A 23,361-nucleotide genomic window follows, 5' to 3' on the forward strand; every position below is an offset into this window, starting at 1 on the left:
TTACACTCAGCTTTAGATAAATGTGCTAAGTTAGTTGTGATTACCTGATTGCTTGAAGAACTTGTTTCTGTTTCATCAGATTTGGCCATTAGGGCTAGATTGACATAACTTGGTTCTTCATCTTCATCCAATCCATCTGCAGCCCAATCATTCTCCTGTATGATGAAAGCCCTTTCCTTTTGTTTTAGTAACTCAAAGTATTTCTGTTTATAATCAACAGGCTCAAACTTTTTCTTTCTAGAATCAGACTTTCTACACTCACTAGCAAAATGCCATGCCAAGCCATATTTGAAACATTTGAATTTATCCACCATGTTTCTATTTAGCTTGGCTGCTCCAAAATTCTTTTTGAATTTGAGCTTAGAAAATCTTCTGAATAGGAATGCTAGATGTTCATCAATATCATCCATGTCATCTTGGCTCAAGTGATCTTCATTTTCAGCTACCAGCCCTTTACCCTTGCTTTCACAGACCTTTGATGTAGACTCAACAACTTCTACCTTCATCTCTTTATCCTTCTCTAACTCAGCAACCAGTGCTATGGATCCTCCTTTTTTCCTTACTTTCTCCATCCTCTCATCTTGCTCTATTTCAAGCTCATAAGTTTTCAGGATGCCATACAATCTCTCCAAGGTGAACTCTTTGTAATCCTGTGAATTTCTCAGTGAGACTGTCACTGGCTTCCACTCCTTTGGAAGAGATCTAAGGAACTTGAGGTTAGAGTCTTTTGTTTGATAGACTCTTCCATGCAGCTTCAGAGAATTTAGTAGCTTTTGAAATATACTAAAGATATTAGTGAGAGACTCACTTTCTTCACAGTGAAAATGCTCATATTGCTGAATCAGTAGCTGCATCTTATTTTCCCTTACTTGCTCAGTACCATCACAAATAATCTGAATTGTATCCCAAACCTCTTTGTCTGTTTTACAGTTAATGATGTTATCAAACATGTCACCATCAACTCCATTGAATAATATGTACATGACCTTCTTATCCTTCCTGACTTGCTCAATATCGGGGTATGACCATTCATGCCTGGGTTTTGGAACAGATGGCTCATTGCCAGTTGCAGCTCTCATTGGTACATGAGGACCTCTCTCTATGCAATCCATATAGGCCTCATCTTGGGAAAGAAGATGTAGGTGCATCTTCACCTTCCAGTGGTGATAATTATCTTTGTCCAGAAATAGAATTTTGACTCTAAAATCATTCTTGTTCATCTTGCTGTTTGTTGTGATCTTTACACTTTTTGTACATCAAGAGCTTGCTCTGATACCAATTGTTATTCCCTAACAATACAACAAAAATTACAGAAGGGGGGGTTGAATGTAATTCTGGCTTCTTTTTCAGATTTTAAAACAGTTCTTACTTAATACATATAACAGTGTTTGATTTGCTAAGGTGATGAATTGAAAGATAATTGAAATCAAAACACTACGTAATAAAACATAGGCTTTAAAACTTTTTGGTGGATTTGAATGTATCCAACAAATATATATATATATATATATATATATATATATATTATATCAGTATGAGAACTCTGTGTAGCTTAAAATGGCTCACAGCTGCTTTACAAGTAGAATAAACAAACTACAGAGAAATTCTTGACAAGTACAGCTTTTTCTATCTCTCTTTTAAAATATGTTTGCTTAGTTGGATGTTCTACTAGCTACACTTGGTTTATATATCACCAAGTTTACATGACAATAAGACAAGATAATAAAATAAAACATATCTAGTCTAACACCATGCCGTTTCACTACTCTATTCCAACATCTTTGAATATCTTCACAATTGCATGGAAATGGTAATGCTTCTTTGTTCTCAAATTCCTGCTTAACAGGCTGCCACATTCCTTATTCAAACACCCAACGCATGTGACTGTGTTGTCACTGTCAACATATATTTAAATTTGATCATCCGTCGGGACTATGCTTGTCATCCATCGGGAAGCTTTGTTGATCATCCTTCGAGAGTCTTGTAGATCATCTGTCGAGTGTCTATTTGTCACTTGACTTCATTTCACTTATACAGAATTATAAGACATCTCATATTTACAATTAATCAACCTATTATGTATATCCACTAGCAGTCAACATGACTCATATACTCCTACGGAATCTACACAAAGATGTTTGCAGAAATGTGCAACCAGACTTATTTGTTACATAAGCTACTCACTCGATGGATGTCAATTTATCATCCGTCGGGACTATAAAGTTCATCCGTCGGGACTATACTTGATCATCCGTCGAGTGCTGCAAAATTTACTAAGTTAAATCTACTAAGGTGTTTTGTTTAACTTATTATCAAGTTCACAATATATTCCTAACAAACTTCTCGAATAAAATATGGCTCTTTTAACCATATGCTCTCAAAACAGAATCTAAAGGCTTTCCTTGAAATATCCACTTTAAACAACTCCATCAAAATTGGTTCATGATTAAAGACTGATGTGTGCAATAATTTCAAGTTATGGAAACATAATTTACTCCACCAACTCGCGGTAGCAAAACAACGATCCAGTTTTTCACGTACCCAGGAACTCGTTCCCCTGCCTTTCTCCTAGGTGAATTTACCGCCATTTAGATGCAATTCAGATAATTGACACTTGTCTATTGTGTTTCGAAAACCATTCAACAGATGTTGAGTATGCAATAGTTTACCTTTTTTATCTCAACCATGCATTAGGTCATTAAAATCTCCCCAAACACACCAGGGCATCGAACATATACTAGCCAACCTACGAAGAAGATTCCAAGATTATCGTCTTCTGTTACGTTCAGGGTGCCCTAAAACATAAGATAGACGCCAATAAGTAGTATTATTTTCTAAAATAAAATATTAATATGGTATTGAGAATAACCAGAGATTTGACACTGAAGGGGCCATTTCCAAAGCGCTGTCAGCCCTCCGCTACGACCAACGCTATCAACGGAGAAACACTATTTTAAGCCAAAACGAATTCTCAACTTCTCAATATTATTTTCAAAAGAAATAGTCTCAACTAGAAAAAAAGTCGGGTTTATAATCTTTCAAAAGATCATGAAGAACTCGAACTGTATGAAGGTTCCCAAGACCTCGGCAGTTCCAGCTAAGACAACTCATTTTGATTGGCTAGCTTGCTTCGCAAGCGTAGCCAAAAGGTGTTGGGAGGTCTCTAAACAATCCACATTAAAAAGAATAGAGTCCTTAGTTGTGTTATCTGTCTGCGTTACTGGGCTTTTTTGAAAGCTAGTCTCACTTCTTTGACGTTTCCTTTTTTCAAGTTTAAGCCCATACAATTCCTCGTTGTTCAACCCATTTAATTCAAATTCACTTGTATTTCCCTCCTCCTGAGATAGGTTGTTAGCTGTAAATACAGAGTTACCCGGGATATCAACAAAAGACGTTGCATTCTCACGTCTACCCCGCTTTGCCATTTTTGAACGCGTCAAATTAGGATCAGTAAATCCCTTATTTTTCTCCTAATAATTCTCCATGCCAGCCTGTCGTCCCCACACACCGTCACCCTCCTCCTTTAGCCACTTACTCCTACCACCACCAACTGCCTTACGCGGCTGAGCACGTAACCAATGTCCCCAGTCTTTATTGATCACTCCACTGTTATCATCCAACTTTTTCTTGCAGAAGCATTCAGTATGAGAAAGTAACCATATATAAGGCAAAAATCACCTAGTTTTTCATACTTGTAATGGACCACCACCTCCGTTTTATCCTTCTTACAAATCTTCTTCCCCCTTTTCAAAGGTTTCCTAACATCTAACCTTATTCTCAAACGCATAAACTCTCTCCAAATACTAGAGTTATTCCTTAAAACATATTGTAAGAACGTACCAAAAAAATTACCCAGTTGCCTACCCACCACTTCAGTCATGTAGCCAAATAAAAGATCGTGGATCCGTACCCGGAAATCCACCTCAAACAGGGTACTCTAGTAGGTTCTTCTCCTTTATTAACAGTATTAAGAACAAGCAGCGCATTATCAAACGTCCAAGGACCATTGTTACCGACCCAATTCATATCTTCTTTATGATAGAAGTGAAACATGAATATCCTAGATTTCAAGCCCTTGATATTAATCCCCCTCTCCAATTTCCACATATCAGCTAGTTTTGATTTCATCGCCCTGATGTTGATGTTTTTCTTCGTCAAGAACCGTCCTTCTAAGTATAGCTCAAATCTATTTACCTACTCTTCCATTTCCACATCAAAAATTAGTTCTTCATTCACCTCAATTTCGATATCCATCCCCGTCATCGGCATTTCAATGTCGTCCATGGTTAATATAGGACAAAACTCCCACAGTCTTTAAAAAGACGAAGAGAAGTATTCAACACCTCTGACATTAGGAGATAATTTTTTTTTGCATTTTTCTCTATATTTTATTTTTAGTACATATTTGTTTAAATAATAAATTATACTTACAAAAATTAAATAATATTATACTTTTAAAATATATTCAATTAATCACTGATTATTTAATTAATTATTATAAAATATCTCTACGGACTAATTTCAATTTTCGTGATTAAGACCGCGAGATGACAGATTTTTAAACACGCCATTGAAGTCCCGAAATATTTAATTTTAAATAATTCATCTTTTACCTGCAACTCTGCAACTCTGTCAACACACCTCATCTATTTCTGTCTCATCAGGTAGATAAAATATTATTATTTCCTTCGCATCACATTTCTTTACATTAAATCTAAGCAAAATATTTTTCTTTTATTATTGTTATTTCAATTTTCAAACAATGGCTACACCATCAATTTAATAAACACCTCCGTAAGAAATCAAATATTACTCCTGCAAACACACGTATGATTATTACTCCACACTCATTTTTCATTCTGTAATCGCCTTGAATTCTAGGATTTCTCGATTATGTATATGTGTTTTGTTGCAATTGTATGTGCTTAATTTTCAATTTTGATTGTGATTTCAGAGTTAAATTAATATGATTAGCGATGCTGATGGATCCTCCAAGGTTATCTTGTCTGAACCTACCGGATCAACAGCTGAGGTTTCATTTCCTCTTTTTCCATTGTATATTCCTTTAATTTATGTTATATAATATTGTGCTACTTTATATTATAGGCTCGCGCTCAGACGAGAACAGTTCTTTTCTGCTTATTAAAATGTTCGGAATTATGTATATATAAAGTGTACAAAATAATTGCTCTCACGCTAAACCTGTTATATTCGGAATTTTAGAATGCAACCATATATGTATATGCATACATTTGTGAAATAATTTAAGTTTTAGAGGTAAACAGCAAAAGTTGATAGGAATTTAATTTCATGATAATTTTCGAGGTATGCAAATATAAGATTGTTGTTGTTTGGATGAACTTCTGCAATCTACCAATAGGGAGTTGTAGTGGATGCTAATAAGTTTCGGTTTTGTATGAAGTATAAAGCATTTGTCTGACAGAATAGAAGAAATATAATAAAATATAGCGTTTAATTTAGAAATTTGTAAGGGGAGGTTATGTGGAATTTGAGATGCTTTTTAATATGGAACTTGTTAAAACTAACAGTTGGTTTAGTTTTTGAACTTCCAATTTTACAGATGAATTCAGCTAGAAATCTTTGTATATGGTGCAGGTACTATTGTTGGGTGGGCATGTTGTTTCCTGGAAAAATGGACGAAGAGAAGAATTGCTTTATATGAGCAACAAGGTTAACAAACTCCAACTTGTAAATGTTTAGGAATAAAGATTTGATAGAATAACTTGCATATGGTTTCAAATAATTACCTGTTAGTGTCAAACTTATGTGGTTCAGGCGTTCTTTCTAAACATTCAGCTACTTCTTACTGATTTGCCACACTTACTGAAATTAAAAAATTAATCACCTCATTATCCTTGAAATTTGGCGTTTGAGCTTAATTTTTACGTACATTGCCTGTTTTTTTTTTTGCTAATTCATACATTGCTTAACATCACCACTGTGAAAATGTCTTGTTGTGATCTTGCAAAGGATTGGGAATTTGATTGAAACTGTATTTTCAACATGGAAAGGTAACTTAATAGGAGTTAAGCTACCTGTTTTAAAAATTCTTGGTATTGTTTGAATTTGCTTTTAAATTGTTAGGAGACTCTAACCTGTGCTTCGGTTTTACTCAATGAGGTTTCTTTAATTCTTCTTTTGGTTGGAGAGAATGGAATGAAAAGATATGAACAAACTTGAAGGGGAGAAAGGATATAAAGGGTAGAGTGACAAAATGAGTACAAATTTTGTATGATAAAGTTTTGAAGGAATTTGAGTAAGGAAAATGGGGGTATTCCTTCTCAAATAAGTGGGGTTGAGCTCTAGTTTAGATTTCTATGAATACAATGCGGAAGAAAGAAAAATTATAAACATTTACCCTTAAATTAGTACAATTTTCATTCATCATAACCAAACACAACATAAGACTATAATAGAATAAATGATTTTTTTGTCTCTCTATTAATTATGAAATATTTTGTGACACAGACAGCTCGAAAATCACCCAAGGGCACGAGAGGTGGTATACCCATGTGCTTTCCACAGGTTAGCTGCTAAAAGAATCTCTATTGTGGTAAACTTTTCTTCAATCACCGTAGACTGACTGTTATATATTGTAGTTTGGAAATTTGGGCTTACCAGAGCAACAAGGACTTGCAAAGAACCGATTGTGGCAAGTGGATAATGATCCTTCACCCTTGACTCCAGCATCCAATCAATCTACAGTGGATCTTATATTTAAATCAACTGAAGAAGATCTAAAAAGTTGGCCGCACAGGTATCTTTTTTCATCTTTTGTGTAGTTACTCTAGTATACAGACCTTCTTTCTTCCATCTAAGAGATATAAATGCAGCATTTACAATAACATTTTTAAGGATCAAAGAGATTGTTGTCATTGACATTTTATCCGGTGGCTTCTGTAGGTTTGAGTTGCGCCTTCGTATTTCTGTCTCTGCAGAAAAACTCATTCTGATCCCCCGTGTTAGAAATGTAGATAGCAAGGCCTTTCCGTTTATGTTTGCGCTGCGGAATTACTTTTCTGTATCAGACATCAGGTTTGCCCTCGTATACTCTTCTACATTCAATGTAAGTGTTGGATGTTTAGTTTTTCTGTTGTTTGCCATTCAGTGGCTTAAAATAGAAGTGAAGAATGATACACTGGCTTAAGCAAGACCAAAGAGTTAGCTCTGTGGATTATAATGACTGAGCACAATATATAGTTTATTATCCATTTCGATAGAAGCATGATGCAGTTTAATTGCAGTGAAGTACGAGTTGAGGGACTGGAGACACTTGACTACTTGGATAATTTGCTGCGAGGGGATAGGTACACAGAGCAGGCAGATGCTATTACCTTTGACGGAGAGGTACTGTCTCCATGCTTTTTGTAGATATTAAGGATTGTCAAGATAATGCTGTTCAGATTGCCTCCCATTTGATTGACATTGGACATATATAATTAATCTTAACTTTCTGTTTTGTCTGGAGTAATTTTTTTTTTTTTTTGTCTTATTCACTCTTCACTTTATATTCTCTTCTTTTACCCATCCATGAGCTTATGTCCGGTTTCTTTATTAGATTGATCGAGTGTATCTGAGCACACCAACAAAGATTGCTATAATAGACCATGAGAAGAAGAGAACTATTGTGTTACGAAAAGAAGGAATGGCAGATGCAGGTAACTGTGACCATCTTGTTTTTAACAGCATTAGTTGTTGTTCCCCTTGAGCTTTATCACCAACTCCTTCGAATCTTGTGATGTGAATTTCAGTTGTTTGGAATCCATGGGACAAAAAGGCGAAGGCTCTCCCAGATATAGGAGATGATGACTACAAAACAATGTTGCGTGTGGATTCTGCTGCTATTGAAACACAGATAGTCTTAAAGCCATTTGAAGAGTGGAAGGGCCGTCAAGAACTCTGTACAGTGTCTTCAAGTTACTGCAGTGGGCAGCTGGATCCTAGAAAGGTTCTTCATGGCTTGGGTTAATCACATCTATGGTATTATAAGCCTTCCGGTGTGGATGTATGCATTGGCATTAGTGGCTATTTAGTACTTTTGGTATAGTACAATAGTCGAGGGATTAAACGATCCATAGAATTTTTTTTGGTTATTATCTTCATGTAAATTAGGTTAAGATGTTTCTTTGTTTAGCATGCACCAGGAAACTTAAAACTTGGTACAAATGAAGCTTCTTATGTAATCTTCCTCCGGAAGTTGATAATGTTTTGAGTGTCTGCAGCAGGCTGAAATATTGAGTAATCTTTGAAATTTGAGTCCAATGATGAACATTTTGTTCAGGCTCTGAACCTGTGATAATTCGTACCAATGGTTGCTTGATGTTGATGAGAATATGAAGCTTATCAAGGTAAAATCTCAACACAAATCTGAGAGTTATCCAAATGGCTTGCAGAGTTGCAGATGATCTAATAAATTTGTTTGCTCGATGTTGATGAGAATATGTCTCAACACAAATCTGAGACAGTTACCCGAATGGGTTGCAGAGTTGCAGATGATCAAATAAATTTGAAACATAACCGGCATAATTTAGGATAATAATTACAAAGATTGTTTATGGGTTTTGAAATATATTCTTTCAGACGAGTAAAGAAATTGTTTCAAACTTAATAACTCTGAATTAATTGCGCCATTTCAAGAAAAATATACTGAAAACGTGGATCCAACACATAATGAAAATAACAGTAGCGTAGTATATACACCATAAGAAACGTAACGAAACAGATTACTCCGACATGGTATGGTAGCAAATTCTACATATACATGTGTGTCCATACATGAAGGTAGAAAGAAAAGTTAGTTACTGAAGAAAGAATGGTGACAGAAGGTGAGAAGAATTTGTCAGAGGTAATAAAGCACAGAGCATATGTAAGGGCTGGCTTACTGGGAAACCCCAGTGATGTATACAATGGAAGAACTATCTCCTTCTGTTTGGCCAACTTTTCGGCCTCCGTTTGTTTGCAGCCGTCTGATAATCTCCTTATTTTCCCTCACCATTTTCATGATCATGTCGAATTTGATTCGCTCTCTCACCTGGTTTTCACTCTTCACCATCTCTCTCTGTATATGTATCTGTGTGTGCAGTGACGGAATTAGAGGAGGCTAGTTTAGACTCTGGTATGAATTTTTTAAGTTTGTGATTTTTTTTAAGAAGGCTGTCAGAAAATAGTTTAGGCCCTCTGGTTTTTGGAGTTCTTGTTCCGTCACTGTCCCATTGGAGTTTTTACTTATTAATATAGTTTAGGCCTTAGGTCGATCTTTTGGAGTTGTTGTTCACAGTGAAGTATTTACTCATTCCTAAAATATTTATATATGATTTGTCGTGTTAATTCTTTGTTGTCCTCTTACAGGTGAGTAGGTTAGAGAATGAAGGAACTTCATGAACAAAACTTCACTCTCTCGTATGATACTAATATTCCTCGTCAGGTAAGACCTCCCATTGTTTTTTTTTGCTAATTAATTACACACGCACATGTCAGGGTATGAACTCTTGACCTCCGGTAAGGGATACAAGAGTTCAACCACTCAACAACACTTTGTTGGCAAGACCTCACATTGTTCCCCATAACCCTCCTACATTTTGTTGCTAAGTTCTAAGATGCTTGAAATGTTTATCATAGTTTAAACTTTTAAACACCCCCAAGGGATGGGGATTGATTATTGATTGAGCTATCACATGATATTTAGAATTAATATCTCATGTACCTTATAAGTCGAAAACATCTTTAGTCATGTAGCCTAGTCGATACCCCTCTACTGCAAAAATTTGGATTCTAGCTTTCTAGTATTAGTGGAGGCAAGTGTGTGTGAGTTTCACAGTAAGAGTCCATGCCAAGACTCAGCTTCCATGCTCTGAAACAATTAATATGATGGAAATGTTCATTGTTTCTTGGCCAGTAACTTACTATATTTCTGTCTCAGACTGGGTAGTCGGGATCTAGTGCCATTGTGTGCGCTGCACTTAATTGCCTTCTTGACTTTTACAAAGTCAGGTATCTGATTAAGGTAGAGGTAAGACCTAACCACATACTCAATGCTGAGAAAGAACTTGGAATTGTTGCCGGTGTACAGGATATAGTTGTACAGGTCTATGGGGGTCTAGTATACATTGTACGCCATTTGAATATTCATACATCTTATTTCATCGGTTTATGTAGCATTTTGTGTTGTTTATCCATCGTAATATAAATATCTAGTTTTGTATTGTTAGGACTTGAGCAAGAAGTTTATGGATGACTCGGTCTCGGGGCATGGTGTATACACACATGGGCATTAGTCTTCTCCCTCCTCTTCATCTCATCTATGCCCAAAACCCAAGTGACTCCGGCAAGGTTCCAAACTTTCTATCACTCTAATGTTCTCTCCTTCTGATAACATTCACTTGTCCTTTGTTAACATACTAAAGGCCACATTTCTAATTTTCTATCAAGCTCACAGTACAGTATTTCTGGTAGATTATGATAATTAAGGACGGTGCTACGAATATTTGTGCAAAATATTATTCCTTCCCTTTTGTCCGCAACAGATTAGAGTCATCAGAACTGTGTAACGGGATCAATTCTATGGGATTTTGTCGACCAGGTGAATTAAAAACTAAAAACGTATAAATTCATCATTCATCTGTGCAGGTGCATCGCACAGTTCGACAAAGATGGCTTGATGGAGATGAGTTTATAAAATCATCCAAGTTGCCAACTTACCATTAGAAGGGCGGTCAGAACTGACCAAAATGAACCACACTAAACTAGCAAGGCTAATGAATTGTAATTTTGAACTACGGAGGTAAAGACTTAGTTAGTTCAAAAGTTCATTATATGGTTTAGATAATGCTTTTTGAATCTCATTTGTGAATCAGGAAGATGTTTGGTGACGATGCTCTAGGAGCTCTAAACATAAAGATGGTAGAAGTGGCTCGCGGCGTGGGAGCTGCATCGAAGTTTACAGTCAGCGGAGGTGCTGTAGTTGTACTGTGTCCAGATGGACCGTCACAAGTAAGGGGGTGTTTGGTTCAACAATATTGGGTATGAGGTATGGGGTTGGAATAGATAAAACCCATACCATGTGTTTGGTTGAAATTTTTTTGTTTTAAAACCCAATCCTCAAACCCATAAGGTATAGGGTTTAGAAACAGGTGGGTATGAGTTAAATCAAACCCTTGATATCATTTATTACACAGAGCTCATTACACGTATTTCATTTTTTTTGTCTCGCCTTTCTTTTTAACTAAAGTGTGATTCTTTTTATAATGAATAAAAATTGTGAATGTATATTTTATTTTCTTAGATACTATGTATAAAAATTTATAATTTCATATTTAATAAGAAAAATTACCAAAAATACTATTTTTTCTAAAAAAATACAGTTTTACTATTTTCTAATTTTTTTTGCAAAAATATGAAATCAACAAAAATCAAGCGAAAATGCAAATAGTTGAATCGATTTTTTTTTTGTTACATTTGAGCTTACACGGAGTTGTATAAATTCGTCAAAGGTTGCATTTAATTGAATAAAGCTGCATAAAACCGTATTTTCGCAAAAAAAAAAAACTAGAAAATAATATTTTTACAAACAAAAATGTATTTTTGCAAACTTTTTAAAAAATTCATAGTATTTTTGTAAAAATATTTTTAGCCATAGGTATTTTTCAAAAAAATTCTACCAAAATTATGATTAAATCAAGTAATGGTGTATAATTTTAGTTTTTAATATTAAAATAATAAATTAACAAAAAAATAATAATAAAGTGTATTTTGATTCTTGATTCCAAATAGTTTATCAACCAAACACTAGGTAAGGAGGGTATCATTCTCATCCTATTTTTGAACCAAAAAAGTGATATCAAGTATCGAATTCCAAACCCATACCAATTTAACCCGATTCCTGATTCCAATCCAATACCACCTACCGAACCAAACGACCCCTAAAGGTTTTGGAAGATGCTCATGATTCATGAAGCTGGTTTCCCATACAACCGTTAGATTTATGCTTCAAAACTTCAAATATAGTTTAGTTAATTATATTTAACTAGCATAATAGCCCGGTGCCCGGAAATATTCATCAAAATACCTATTATTTTGGATGTAAGATGTTAAATTAAAAATATTTTATTCTATAATAAAATTTCGATATTCTTAATTATGTAAGTTAAATTTGGAAGCCCCTGGCTCGGGACGAAGCCAAGCCGAGAAGTACGATAAAATGAAAATTTCAAGTTACAATTATGCATGACATACAATTATATTTATAAATCTTTTAACAAAAAGAGCACTGTAAAATGAAAAGTTCCAAAGTATGAATGTATAATACATAATATATTTTTATATTAAAAGAAAAATATTTTTATGGGCTATTCATGATCCTTATGTTTTCTCAAATTCGTACCAAAATTATTATTGTACTCAAATTTTTTAAGTAGGTAAGGGCTAAAAAACACATGTGACACTGTATTTTTCAAAATCCTGGATAACGATTTATATTTATGATTTTAACTTGAAAATCACAGAGTTTCGGAATGATATTCTTGATATAACATCAAGTATTTTTTATGATATTTTCAATGGGATGAATATTAAATAGGTCACTGAAATGGAGCCAATATATTATTTTGTTTACCTATGTCAACAAGTTATCATTTGAATCACTTAAGTTGGTTTAATTATAAAAAAAAATTCAGCTTTCAATTTTAAAAATAGATGTAAAACTAAAAAAATAAGAAAAAAATATGGCCAGTAAAATTATAATCAAAGTTTTTTTTCTTAGATTTTATCATGAAAAAAAAGATAAAAAATGTTATTTTTATTTTTTTTAAACTTTAGTACGGGTTTTTAAGAAAATAAAATGTAGAGAACATAATAATTTTTTTAAAAGTGTAGTAAAAAATATCACTCAAAACAACTTATACTTAATGATTGTTTTGATGTTTGAGTGATGAAATATTTACTTTTTTTTTATTTTCAGATTTTGATAATTATGGTTATGATATAAATTGTGGTTATATGTGATCTTTGAGTTAAAGATATATCGATAATAATTGTAATTTGTGTGGACACAATATTTATGGTTGTATGATAATTGAAATTTGTTGTATTTGAAATTGAAATTGTCTCCGTCTAACTTCATTGATATCGTATTAAAGTGCCCGTACAACGTACAAGGTTGTAATATTCATGACGACAACATGTAGTTAACAATATATGCATGTTGCATGAGATATGTATTTGAGAATATGTTATAGTGTTGGTCATGTTGATATAGATCAAATATAGATTATTTTCTAGTATAAGAATTAATATAACGTTATTTTAATCATTGACGAATTTTACTCGTAAATGATTTCAATCTTTCGCCATATACCAATTCAATAATAACAATAATTTATTTTTTAAAATTATTTTTCTAAATTCGACTCAATTTTTGTAACTATTTGTTTAATTTTGTAAATCCTTTTATAATTTTATAAATTAATTCTATGACATTTGTGTGATTAATATAATTATTTTTCTATAAATATTATACAATGGATCGAATCAAATAATATAATTTAGTGTATTTATATATATTAAATAATTTAAGTTAAAATATATATTTTCAGTAATAAATTGAGATAAAAATACCTATTAAACTATTGTATATATTTCACCGTATATGATATTGATTAACCCTGTGACGTATCTTGTGTATTTAATGAATTATTACATATATGTTAATTAAAAATATATTACATAATAATACATTACAAAGTATCAAATGTAAAAGAAAAATATGATTAAAAATTATTCGAAAGTCTCCATGATTGAAATATCAAAGATTTATTCTTTTAAAAACACACAAACATACCTAATATGTGTATATTTAACAACACATATGTTTGAGGAGTAAGAGTTCTTGCAAAACAATTGTAAGATCTATATTCGATTCCCTAAAAAAATATTTTTTTCAATAAAAAACACATACAAGGGTAAAATAGTCATTTCAATGAGAATGAAAAATCTCAAGAATTTTATCATTTTTCCTCATATTATATATAGTGAAGAGATTATTAGATGTTTAGATATTTAGTAATTGATTAATTATTAGAGAAAAATATTATTTTAGAATTATTTAGTAGTGGGATAGTGGAATTGTGGAGTAAATTATGGATATGTAATTTACCCATTAATTAGTAGTGGTTAGTTTTATTATGTTTGTAAAATCTATATAATGGCTAGTTTATTTTGAGTTTTTTAGAAGAAAAAAATGCAGTACAAGTTCTCTGCAAAGTAGGTGCTTTTATTTTATATTAACTAGCTTAAATCCCGTGCGGTGTACGGGATCCCGTTAATATAAATATCTTTAAAACTTTATTTGTCTAATCATATCATAACATTAAATTTAATATATTCATATAAATATATAATAATGATAGATTTATAATAAAAATAATAAAATAATTAGAAAGAAGTTGTGTTTAGCAGGATAAGTTGTGGCTGTAGTTTAGGATGATAAGGACCCTGTTTAATCTTTTAGAAATTTAGTAATTTAGTAGATTTAAAATACTATTTATTTTTATTTTCAATAATCAAAATGGAGATAACCATTGAACTAAATTATACCTCGTTCAGGTTATTATATTACAGTAAAGATTTTTTTCAACATGAGAGCCAGTTGATCAAGCTTGTGTGTTAGGTCACACACACTGTAGAGGGGGGTGAATACAGTGTATAGCACAATCAAATCGAATTCTAATAACACAAGTAACAGAAAACAGACTTTATTCAAAGCAATAAATTCTGTTACAGTATGGAACTGTCCTCTCTCAGTGATGAACAAATATCACGAGAGCTGCTAGGGCTACAATGAATAATCTTCTCGATAATGATAACACTTATAGTGTAAACCCTATGTCTGTGTTTATATACTACACAGTTACAAGATAATCGCTAATTAATATGGAATATAATTCTGCTTCCTAAAATATATCAATCAGATATCTTTTCTTCCAAGTATTCTATTCTTCATAGAATTCCTTCTTCATGCATATCTCTTCTTACATTTGTCTTGATCTTCTTTTCCTTTCAATCAGCCGCCTTCCTTATCTGAACGTTTTCTTTAAGTCCTGATATTATCTTCTGATAAATATCTCCTGAACCTTAAGTACTGATGACTTAAGTTCTGACTTCAGTATAAGTGATGATTTCAGTTAAGTACTGATTTGTCCTGTTTAAGTAAGATCTGAAAACTAAACATAAATCATATTAGACATGACATTATCAAATATATCTAACATTGTGAGATCGTTCACAGATACACTTATATATATTAAATATATCTATCATGTCCAATTACATCATATAATTTCTCCATCTATAACTAACGCGTTATCAAGATGAAAGTATACACAAAAACTCTTAGTTTAGGGGAAGTTATTGCCCACTCCTCTTCCAACAAATCCAACACTAGTCCAGATCAAGAAATGCGAAGAAGAACTGGTAAGAAAGTCAAAGACACTTTCATGTATCCATTCGGCGTTGTTCGAAGAAATTTTCACAATAATCATAGGATGTGAGTCTTCTAAAGAAGCATGGGAAAAAATCAAGGAGGAATTTGAAGGCAACAAATAAATCAAACTTATGCAAATTCTCAACTTCAAGAGGGAGTTTGAAATGATGGGGATGAAAGTAATAAAAGTGTCAAAGAATATGGGTGTAGGTTGATGTCTATTGTCAATCAAATCAAAATACTTGGTGGAGAATTTTCAAGTTAAAGAGTCTTGTACAAGTTTTTGGTAACTCTTCCAAAGAGGTATGAGACTAAAATTTCTTCACTTGAAGATACTAAAGATCTCTCAAAATTAACAATTTAAAAATTAATCAATTCTCTTTATGCCGTCAATCAAATGAGGAACATGAGAAATGAAGATGATGCAAATGTTAAAAGTGCTTTATTAGCAAAGTCTTTCTATCAAAGGGGGAAGGAAAAATCTCCCTACTGCAACAATTGCCAAAAGGATGGTCATGAAGAAAATAATTGTTGTCACAAGGGGAAATCAAAAAGTTTTAAAAATTGCAGGTTTGAAAATAATGAGAAAGAAATCACGGCACAAGTGGCTGTGGAAGAAACTTTATTTTAGAATTGTGGGTGATTATGTGTGATAGGAGAAAAATGCTCCATTAAAAATTTGGTATTGATGAGAAGGGCATCAAAATTTTTGATGAGAAGGGCATCACAAATTTGAACAGAAGTGCTTCAAAATAGTATTTTTTTTAGAATACTTGAAGTAAGGGGGTATGTTAGATTTATGTTTCAAATATCGTTTAGTTAATTATATTTAATTATTAGATGTTTTAGATATTTAGTAATGGATTAATTATTAGAGAAAAGTATTATTTTAAAATTATTTAGTAGTAGGGGTAGTGGAGTAGATTATAGATATGTAATTTAATCACTAATTAACAGTGATTAGTTTTAGTAGTAGTTAGATTTAATATTTTTGTAAAACCTATATAATGGCTAGTTTATTTTGAGTTTTTTACAAGAAAAATGTGTACAAGCTCTCTAGTATTTTTGTTTTATATTAATTTTTCCAACAACAACTTGTGCCACCTTGTCTAAGTAAGGATAAATTTGAAATCATTAATCCAAACTAAAACTCCATTTTAGCTTATATAGATGATACAATACGAATTCCAGTAATTGCAGCTCAACAACATTTCATATTTTCTCTGTTTTAATTACATTGATGGATTACTTAATATTATTAGGAGTTGTCCTAAAACATTTATGGGAGCGGTAAATTGCTAGAATATAAGCAGTCAGATAACTCGAGGACTTTTGGGAGTGGCCCAAAATAAATATGTGCGGGTTCGAGCCTAAATCAGACAATATCATACTAATGTGGAGTTAGGCATGCTCAGCAAGCCCAACAAGTGATATCAGAGCTATGGTTGTAAAGATCTAGAACAATCTCATATGAGCTCCCAGCTGGGTCTATGAAGCGGCAGATGGGCTATCTCAGGATGGGTTTAAATAAAAGGCAGGTGGGCCTTTCAGTATGGGCCTCGGGGGAGTCAGAAAGTCATAAGGATTTCAGCATAGATCCAGGGGGAGCAGATCACACAATCAAGTGCAGTATGGGCCAGGGGGTCAGGCCAGGTGGACTTTCAGTATGGGCCGAGGGGGAGTCAGATCACACAAATCAGGTGACAAATTCGGCAGGTGTCGAACCCGATGTGTGAAGGTGAAGATTGTTAGGAGTTGTCCCACATTATTTATAGGAGGGGCAGATTGTTAAAATGTAAGCATAATATTAGGACTTTTGGGAGTGACCCAAAATAAATCGGTGCGGACTCGAGCCTAAAACGAAAAATATAATACTAATATGGAGTTAAGCATGCTCAAGCCTAACAAATATCCGCTGATAATCAAAGCTATATGCCACCGTTGTCGTAGTGTTGCAACTATTTACTACATTGCAAAGAAAAACTTGTAAATTACTAAAAAAATCAAAATTCAAAACTTTTGAGCAAAATGTTATACTCCAGTAACAGAAGTCCAAGACTTGATGGTTTGTTTGATATGCTTCCAGACCTACCCTCAAAAATAATTTCTCCCTAAACGTGCTTTCTATTTATCTTAAACTAGTTTATTAAGCCGCGCTTCACAACGGCCTTTTAAAATAATATTCCAATTTTTTTCTGTCTTGTATTTCTTATCTAATCTTTTTCATTATGAAATTATGAATAATAAATAAATATAATAAATCAAAAAGTTTAAAAGGTCGTTTTCTCGTTAAACATGTTTATTCCAATGAGTCGCTATCTCATTATTCATAAATATAATATCATAAAATTATATTATTTGTAAGTCAATAATCAATGTAATATTTTTTTTATTTAATAATATAAAAATTTGAGAAAATTACAACAATATATATATATGAGAGGTGTCAGCGCTCGTGTTCTCCTTTACTATAACATATATAATATATAATATACTTATATAACAATTTTAAAAAATATTAAGAAAACATATTTATAGATAATTGTCTTTATAATATTTCATAGGCTAAAAATTAAAAAAAATAAGGAAAATATAATATGATAAGTTGATTTTAAGAAAAATAGGAGAAATGATTTTAAAAAGGAAATTTAGAAAAATATGAAGATGATAAGTTGATTTAAATAGAAAGTAGAAGTTTTTGGAGAATATTATGATGACAAAGTTGATTTAGAAATTCTTAGTGGAAGATGTTGTATAAACTTTAGGAGAATATTATGATGATGATAAATATTTATAGATATCCGTATTTATAATAGTTCAGAGATTAAAAAATAGAATGTAGTAAGTTAATTTTAGGGGAAAGAGGAGAAATTGTAGTAAAAACAAAATGTTTTAGGAGAATATTAAGATGACAAAGTTGATTTTGAAAATCTTAATGGAAAATATTGTATAAAATTTAGGAGAATATTGTGATGATGATAAATATTTATAGATATCCGTATTTATAATATTTCAGAGATTAAAAAAGAGAATATAGTAAGTTGATTTTAGGAGAAAGAGGAGAAATTGTAGTAAAAACGAAATTTATGAGAATATCAAGATGATAAGTTGATTTAAATAGAAAATAGAAGTTTTGGGAGAATATAATGATAAGTTGATATCAAAAATCTTAGTGAAAGATTATATAGAAATTTTAGGAGAATATTACGAAAGACGATAATATATTTAGGAGAATACAAGGTAATTGCAGTTTTTGATATTTATTAACTCAAAAAATTGAGAAAATTAGAAAAATAGAATGAGACGATTTGAGAGACGCCACCTAAACGCTCTCGTCTTCTTCTGTATATAAGTACTAGTTTACTAAGCCGCGTTTCGCAGCGGCCTTCTAAAATAATGATCCAATTTTTTTCTTTCTAGTATTTCTTATATGATATTTCTCATTATGAAATTATGAATAATAAATAAATATAATAAATCAAAAAGTTTAAAATGTCGTTCTCTCGTTAAACATGTATACTCCAATAAGTCGCTCTCTCATTGTTCATAAATATAATATCATAAAATTATATTATTTATTAGTCGATATTCAATATAATATTTTTTTTCTATTTAATAATATAAAAATTTGAGAAAATTACAATAATATATATGAGAGGCGTCAACGCTCGTGTTCTCCTTTACTATAACATATATAATATATAATATACTTATATAACGAATTTAAAAAATATTGAGAAAACATATTTATAGATATACTTGTCTTTATAATATTTCATAGGCTAAAAATTAAAAAAAATGAGGAAAATATAATATGATAAGTTGATTTTAAGAAAAATAGGATAAATAATATTAAAAAAGAAAATTTAGAAAAATATGAAGATGGTAAGGTGATTTAAATAGAAAATTGAAGTTTTTGGAGAATATTATGATAACAAAGTTGATTTTAAAAATCTTAATGAAATATGTTGTAAACTTTAGGAGAATATTATGATGATGATAAATATTTATAGATATCCGTATTTATAATATTTCAGAGATTAAAAAATAGAATATAGTAAGTTGATTTTAGGAGAAAGATGAGATATTGTAGTAAAAATGAAAATTTTGAGAATATCAATATGGTAAGTTAATTTAAATAGAAAGTAGAAGTTTTAGGAGAATATAATGATAAATTGATTTCAAAAATCTTATGATAAGTTGATTTTAAGAAAAGTAAGAGAAATAATATTAAAAAAGGAAATTTAGAAAAATATGAAGATGGTAAATTGATTTAAATAGAAAATTAAAGTTTTTGGAGAATATTATGATAACAAAGTTGATTTTTAAAATTCTTAATTGAAGATGTTGTATAAACTTTAGGTAAAGCGTGACACACTTTTAAACGATGGTTTCTCTCTCAAAGGTCAACGACTCTGTGAGTGTTAACAATGGGAAGAAAATTTAAAATTGAGGGTTTGAGGAAGGCAATTTTAAGACGGCTAGGAAGGAGATTCACGTCGAAGCAAGCAGAAAGGTTAATGAAGATGATGGAGAGCGCATTTTGTTTGGGCGCATAAGGATCTTTTGGACAAAGAGACGAGTAAAAGCTTTTTTGAAGGAGATAAGCAGGCAGTAACGGAAGCTCTAAATCAGATACATTGGAGAAGTTTGAGAGCTATGGGAGGATTGGAATGGAAAGAGAAAAGGAGGGATTCAAGAAAATATCAGAATGTAATGGGGTCAGCTAAGACTTATGCTCAAGCATTGCAAAATGAGAAAGCCCTGAAAATGGCAAGCTTATAGTGGATGAAGGGGAGTGGCAGGTTGTGCAGAGGAAGAAGAAATTGGGGAGAGCTAGATCAGACTCAGGTTCTACGATTTTTTTGTATAACATACCAGAAGAGTGTAAAGCTAGGGAGATTTGGAACTGCTTGAAGGGTACGGGTATTATATTGGATATAATTCTTCCCAGAAAAGGGATACAAAAGGGAAAAGGTTTAGTTTTGTCAAGACAACTTCGAAATTGGAAGCTGGTACAATTATTCTCAATGCTAAAGAAAATGAGGGATCAGGCTCTAGTATAAGAATGAATCTTAATGAAAAGAAAGTTGATAGGGGGCAAGGAAGAGGAGGTAGTAGATTATATAAGGTTGATGGGGTTATGAGCAAGAAAAAAAGTGTTAGGGAAGAAATTAGTAATATCAGGAAGGATGTGGTGGAGATAAATGCTAAAAATAAGAATGATAAGAAAGAGAAATAGCAGGAAAATGAATTGGGAATAGAGATGTTTGAATACATTGAAGCGGTGGTAGATGAGGGTCTTTATGATACCAAGGTAGCTCTTTCAAAATTTGATGAATCAACGAGTTCTTTGCAAAGTAAGCTTCAAGCTGAAGGCATAACTCAGATTAATGTAGTGGGTTTGACCTCTAGAAAGTTTTTGCTAGCTAATATGGGTGAGAATGGGTGGGAGGATTATGGAGATGGGTTTTTTGATAAATGGTTTGATAGTCTGAGAAACTTTGTTGACAAGGATTTGATTGTTCCTAGGACAGTTTGGTTGCAAACCTATGGGATTCCAATGAATGTGTGGCTGGAAGAAAATTTGAAGGGTTATACGAGATGGATGGGGGATTGGATTAGTTGGTCTTATCAGAAGGATAATGAAAATGAATTTTTAATCCGATTGTCTATATATCTACTGAAAAGAGGGAAAAGATTGAAGAGTCTATGAATATCTTAGTAAAGGGAAAGCTTTATCCAATTAATTTTGTTGAAATCTCATATTTGGATAAGTGGAAGAATAAAGTGGTTCCAATGAGTCTTACTGATGGAGAGATGATATCAATAATTAGGAAGGAGGATGATAGAGTGGACTCAAAAGATAAGGAATTGAATGTAGTAAAGAAAGTAGATTTTAGTCAGGTTGAGGAATCTAATTCAACAGTAGTAAGTAATGGGAACAAAGGTTACACATAGGGAAGTTTAGTTGTTCCAGAGAAGTAGGAGTTGTGTAAGCAGGGAATGAATTTGGATGTGGATAGAGCGTTTAAAGAGGGTATTTGGATTTGGAAAATGGTAAGAATGCAGTAGAAATTGTTAGATTGAATTCCTTATCTTCTAGTAGGGATTCTCTTAATGAGTTAAAGTTAGATGAGAATAAAGAATTAGTTGAAATGTCTGATAGTATTGAGTCTGATTGTTAGGTCACACAATACTATAGAAGGGGGTTGAATATAGTGTTTATACAATCAAATCGATTTCGAACACAAGTATGTAACAGTAATCAAATATATTCAATATAATAAACTATGTTACAATAGAACAGTTTTTCTCTTTCAGTGATGAACAATATCACTAAGAGCTGCTAGGTTACAATGTATAATCTTTCTCGTGAATGATAACACATATAGTGTAAACCCTAAGCTGTATTTATATAGTACACAGTTATAAGATATCTTCTAATTGATATAGAATATAATTCTGTCTCCTAAAATATATCAGTCAGATATCTTCTACAAGTCTTCTAGTCTTCTAACTCTTCATGCATATCTTCTATTATTTTAGTCACGATCCTTTTCTGTTAATCAGCTGCTTTTCTTATCTGAAGTATCCGCACTTAAGTCCTGATATAAATCCTGACGGCCTTAAGTTCTGATATAAGTTCTGACTTCAGTAAGTTCTGATTTCCAGTGAGTCTTGATATTAAGTTCTGAAACTAAACACAACATATTAGACATGACATCTCAAATATATCTAACAATCTCCCCCAACTTGTAAATTTTTTAAAATATACAAGTTAATAGATTTGATGATGTCAAAAACATTTAAGTATAAATGTAATAAGATTTTATTTAGACAACTAACTATAACTTACAATCCTTGTAGCTTTTACCAAATTTACCGAGTCAATCTGAATCCAAAGTGATTCTTGACAAAGTTTGATATCAGCTTTTATTCTGCATTCCTCAGGACTTGAGCTAGTGTAGCTTTGACTTGCTTCAATTCTTCATCTTAACTTCCAATCTGGTAGATTGCAGTCTTAAATGCTGAGATATGATTTCTTTCTAAACCATCACCAAGTCTGATCACCCTTGGATGATAAGAGTCTTCATTATAGCACAGACATTTCTCTTTCAGAATCACTTCAAGTTTAGCAGAATTTTTCTTCATTGGAATTTCACTTCCATCATCTTCAACTATGTTTGGAACAAATTCTGTAACCCTTGATCCAGAAATTCTTGCTTTATCTCTTATGGTCTTTATGATGAAATTTGACCATCTCCTGGTAATCTCAGACTTTATCTCCAAAAGATAATGAAAGAATTGAAGTTCTTTCAGAGATTTGTTCAGCACATCTGATTCTGACATTTGATATGTTCTTCCATCTTCAAGAAATAGAATCAGATTTTCTTTGACATTATGCTTATCATGAGCATCCAGTACCACTTGAACAGATGTAACCTTATCAAGGTGTTTCTGTGTAACTTCTTCAAGAGGTTTGTCAGTCAATAAAAATGGATCTCTTGTAAGTACTTCAACTCCTGTCTTGATCTTGGCTTCTTCAGAACCTAATCCAGCTCTGTCTCTTGCTTCTCTGGCTTTCAATCCAACAGTCATGAAATCAAATAGTAGCTGGCTTTTCTTAGGATCTGATGGATTAACATTCTTCCATAGGAGTTTTCTCTTATCAGTAACTGTCAATTTGTTCAAATCAACTTGAGCACTGTCAGAGGTTAATGTTTTGATGACTTGATCAGAATTTGTTGTTTCCTTTGTAGCGTGTTATTCTTCATTATGAACAACTTGAGTTGTGTCAGAGATTGTCTTAGATTCTTCAGTTATCTTCCTTCTTTTCAGAGTTTGAACAGTTTCATCTACTG

At 32.3% G+C, this 23,361-nt stretch overlaps 1 protein-coding gene and 1 pseudogene across 3 annotated transcripts; both read left to right on the top strand.

Moving 5' to 3' along the window:
* The first annotated feature begins 4,609 nt into the window (after positions 1–4,609).
* LOC141712087 (putative glucose-6-phosphate 1-epimerase) lies at positions 4,610–8,301 on the top strand. Of its 3 annotated transcripts, none has more exons than XM_074514882.1 (9): positions 4,610–4,664; positions 4,955–5,032; positions 5,617–5,691; positions 6,490–6,546; positions 6,621–6,778; positions 6,925–7,056; positions 7,266–7,368; positions 7,580–7,679; positions 7,773–8,301. In XM_074514882.1, the coding sequence occupies exons 2-9, from the start codon at positions 4,967–4,969 to the stop codon at positions 7,988–7,990; spliced, it is 909 nt and encodes a 302-aa protein (XP_074370983.1). In that variant the 5' UTR covers positions 4,610–4,664; positions 4,955–4,966; the 3' UTR covers positions 7,991–8,301. The 3 variants fall into 3 exon arrangements, with proteins under 3 accessions (XP_074370983.1, XP_074370982.1, XP_074370984.1); XM_074514881.1 differs by lacking the exon at positions 4,610–4,664 and adding an exon at positions 4,688–4,827; XM_074514883.1 differs by lacking the exon at positions 4,610–4,664 and adding an exon at positions 4,841–4,861.
* A 321-nt stretch (positions 8,302–8,622) lies between these two features.
* LOC141710663 (glucuronokinase 1-like) lies at positions 8,623–11,199 on the top strand (annotated as a pseudogene).
* Positions 11,200–23,361: the final 12,162 nt, after the last annotated feature.

Source organism: Apium graveolens, chromosome 3 (assembly GCF_009905375.1).
Source record: "Apium graveolens cultivar Ventura chromosome 3, ASM990537v1, whole genome shotgun sequence".
NCBI lineage: Eukaryota > Viridiplantae > Streptophyta > Magnoliopsida > Apiales > Apiaceae > Apium > Apium graveolens.

Bases quoted from the DNA above. Each gene is read 5' to 3' on its own strand.
- LOC141712087 (XM_074514882.1), top strand. From the start codon at position 4,967: ATGATTAGCGATGCTGATGGATCCTCCAAGGTTATCTTGTCTGAACCT. The intron at 5,692-6,489 runs GTTAACAAACTC...TTTGTGACACAG, and splicing joins TGCTTTATATGAGCAACAAG to ACAGCTCGAAAATCACCCAA. The intron at 7,680-7,772 runs GTAACTGTGACC...TGTGAATTTCAG, and splicing joins AGAAGGAATGGCAGATGCAG to TTGTTTGGAATCCATGGGAC.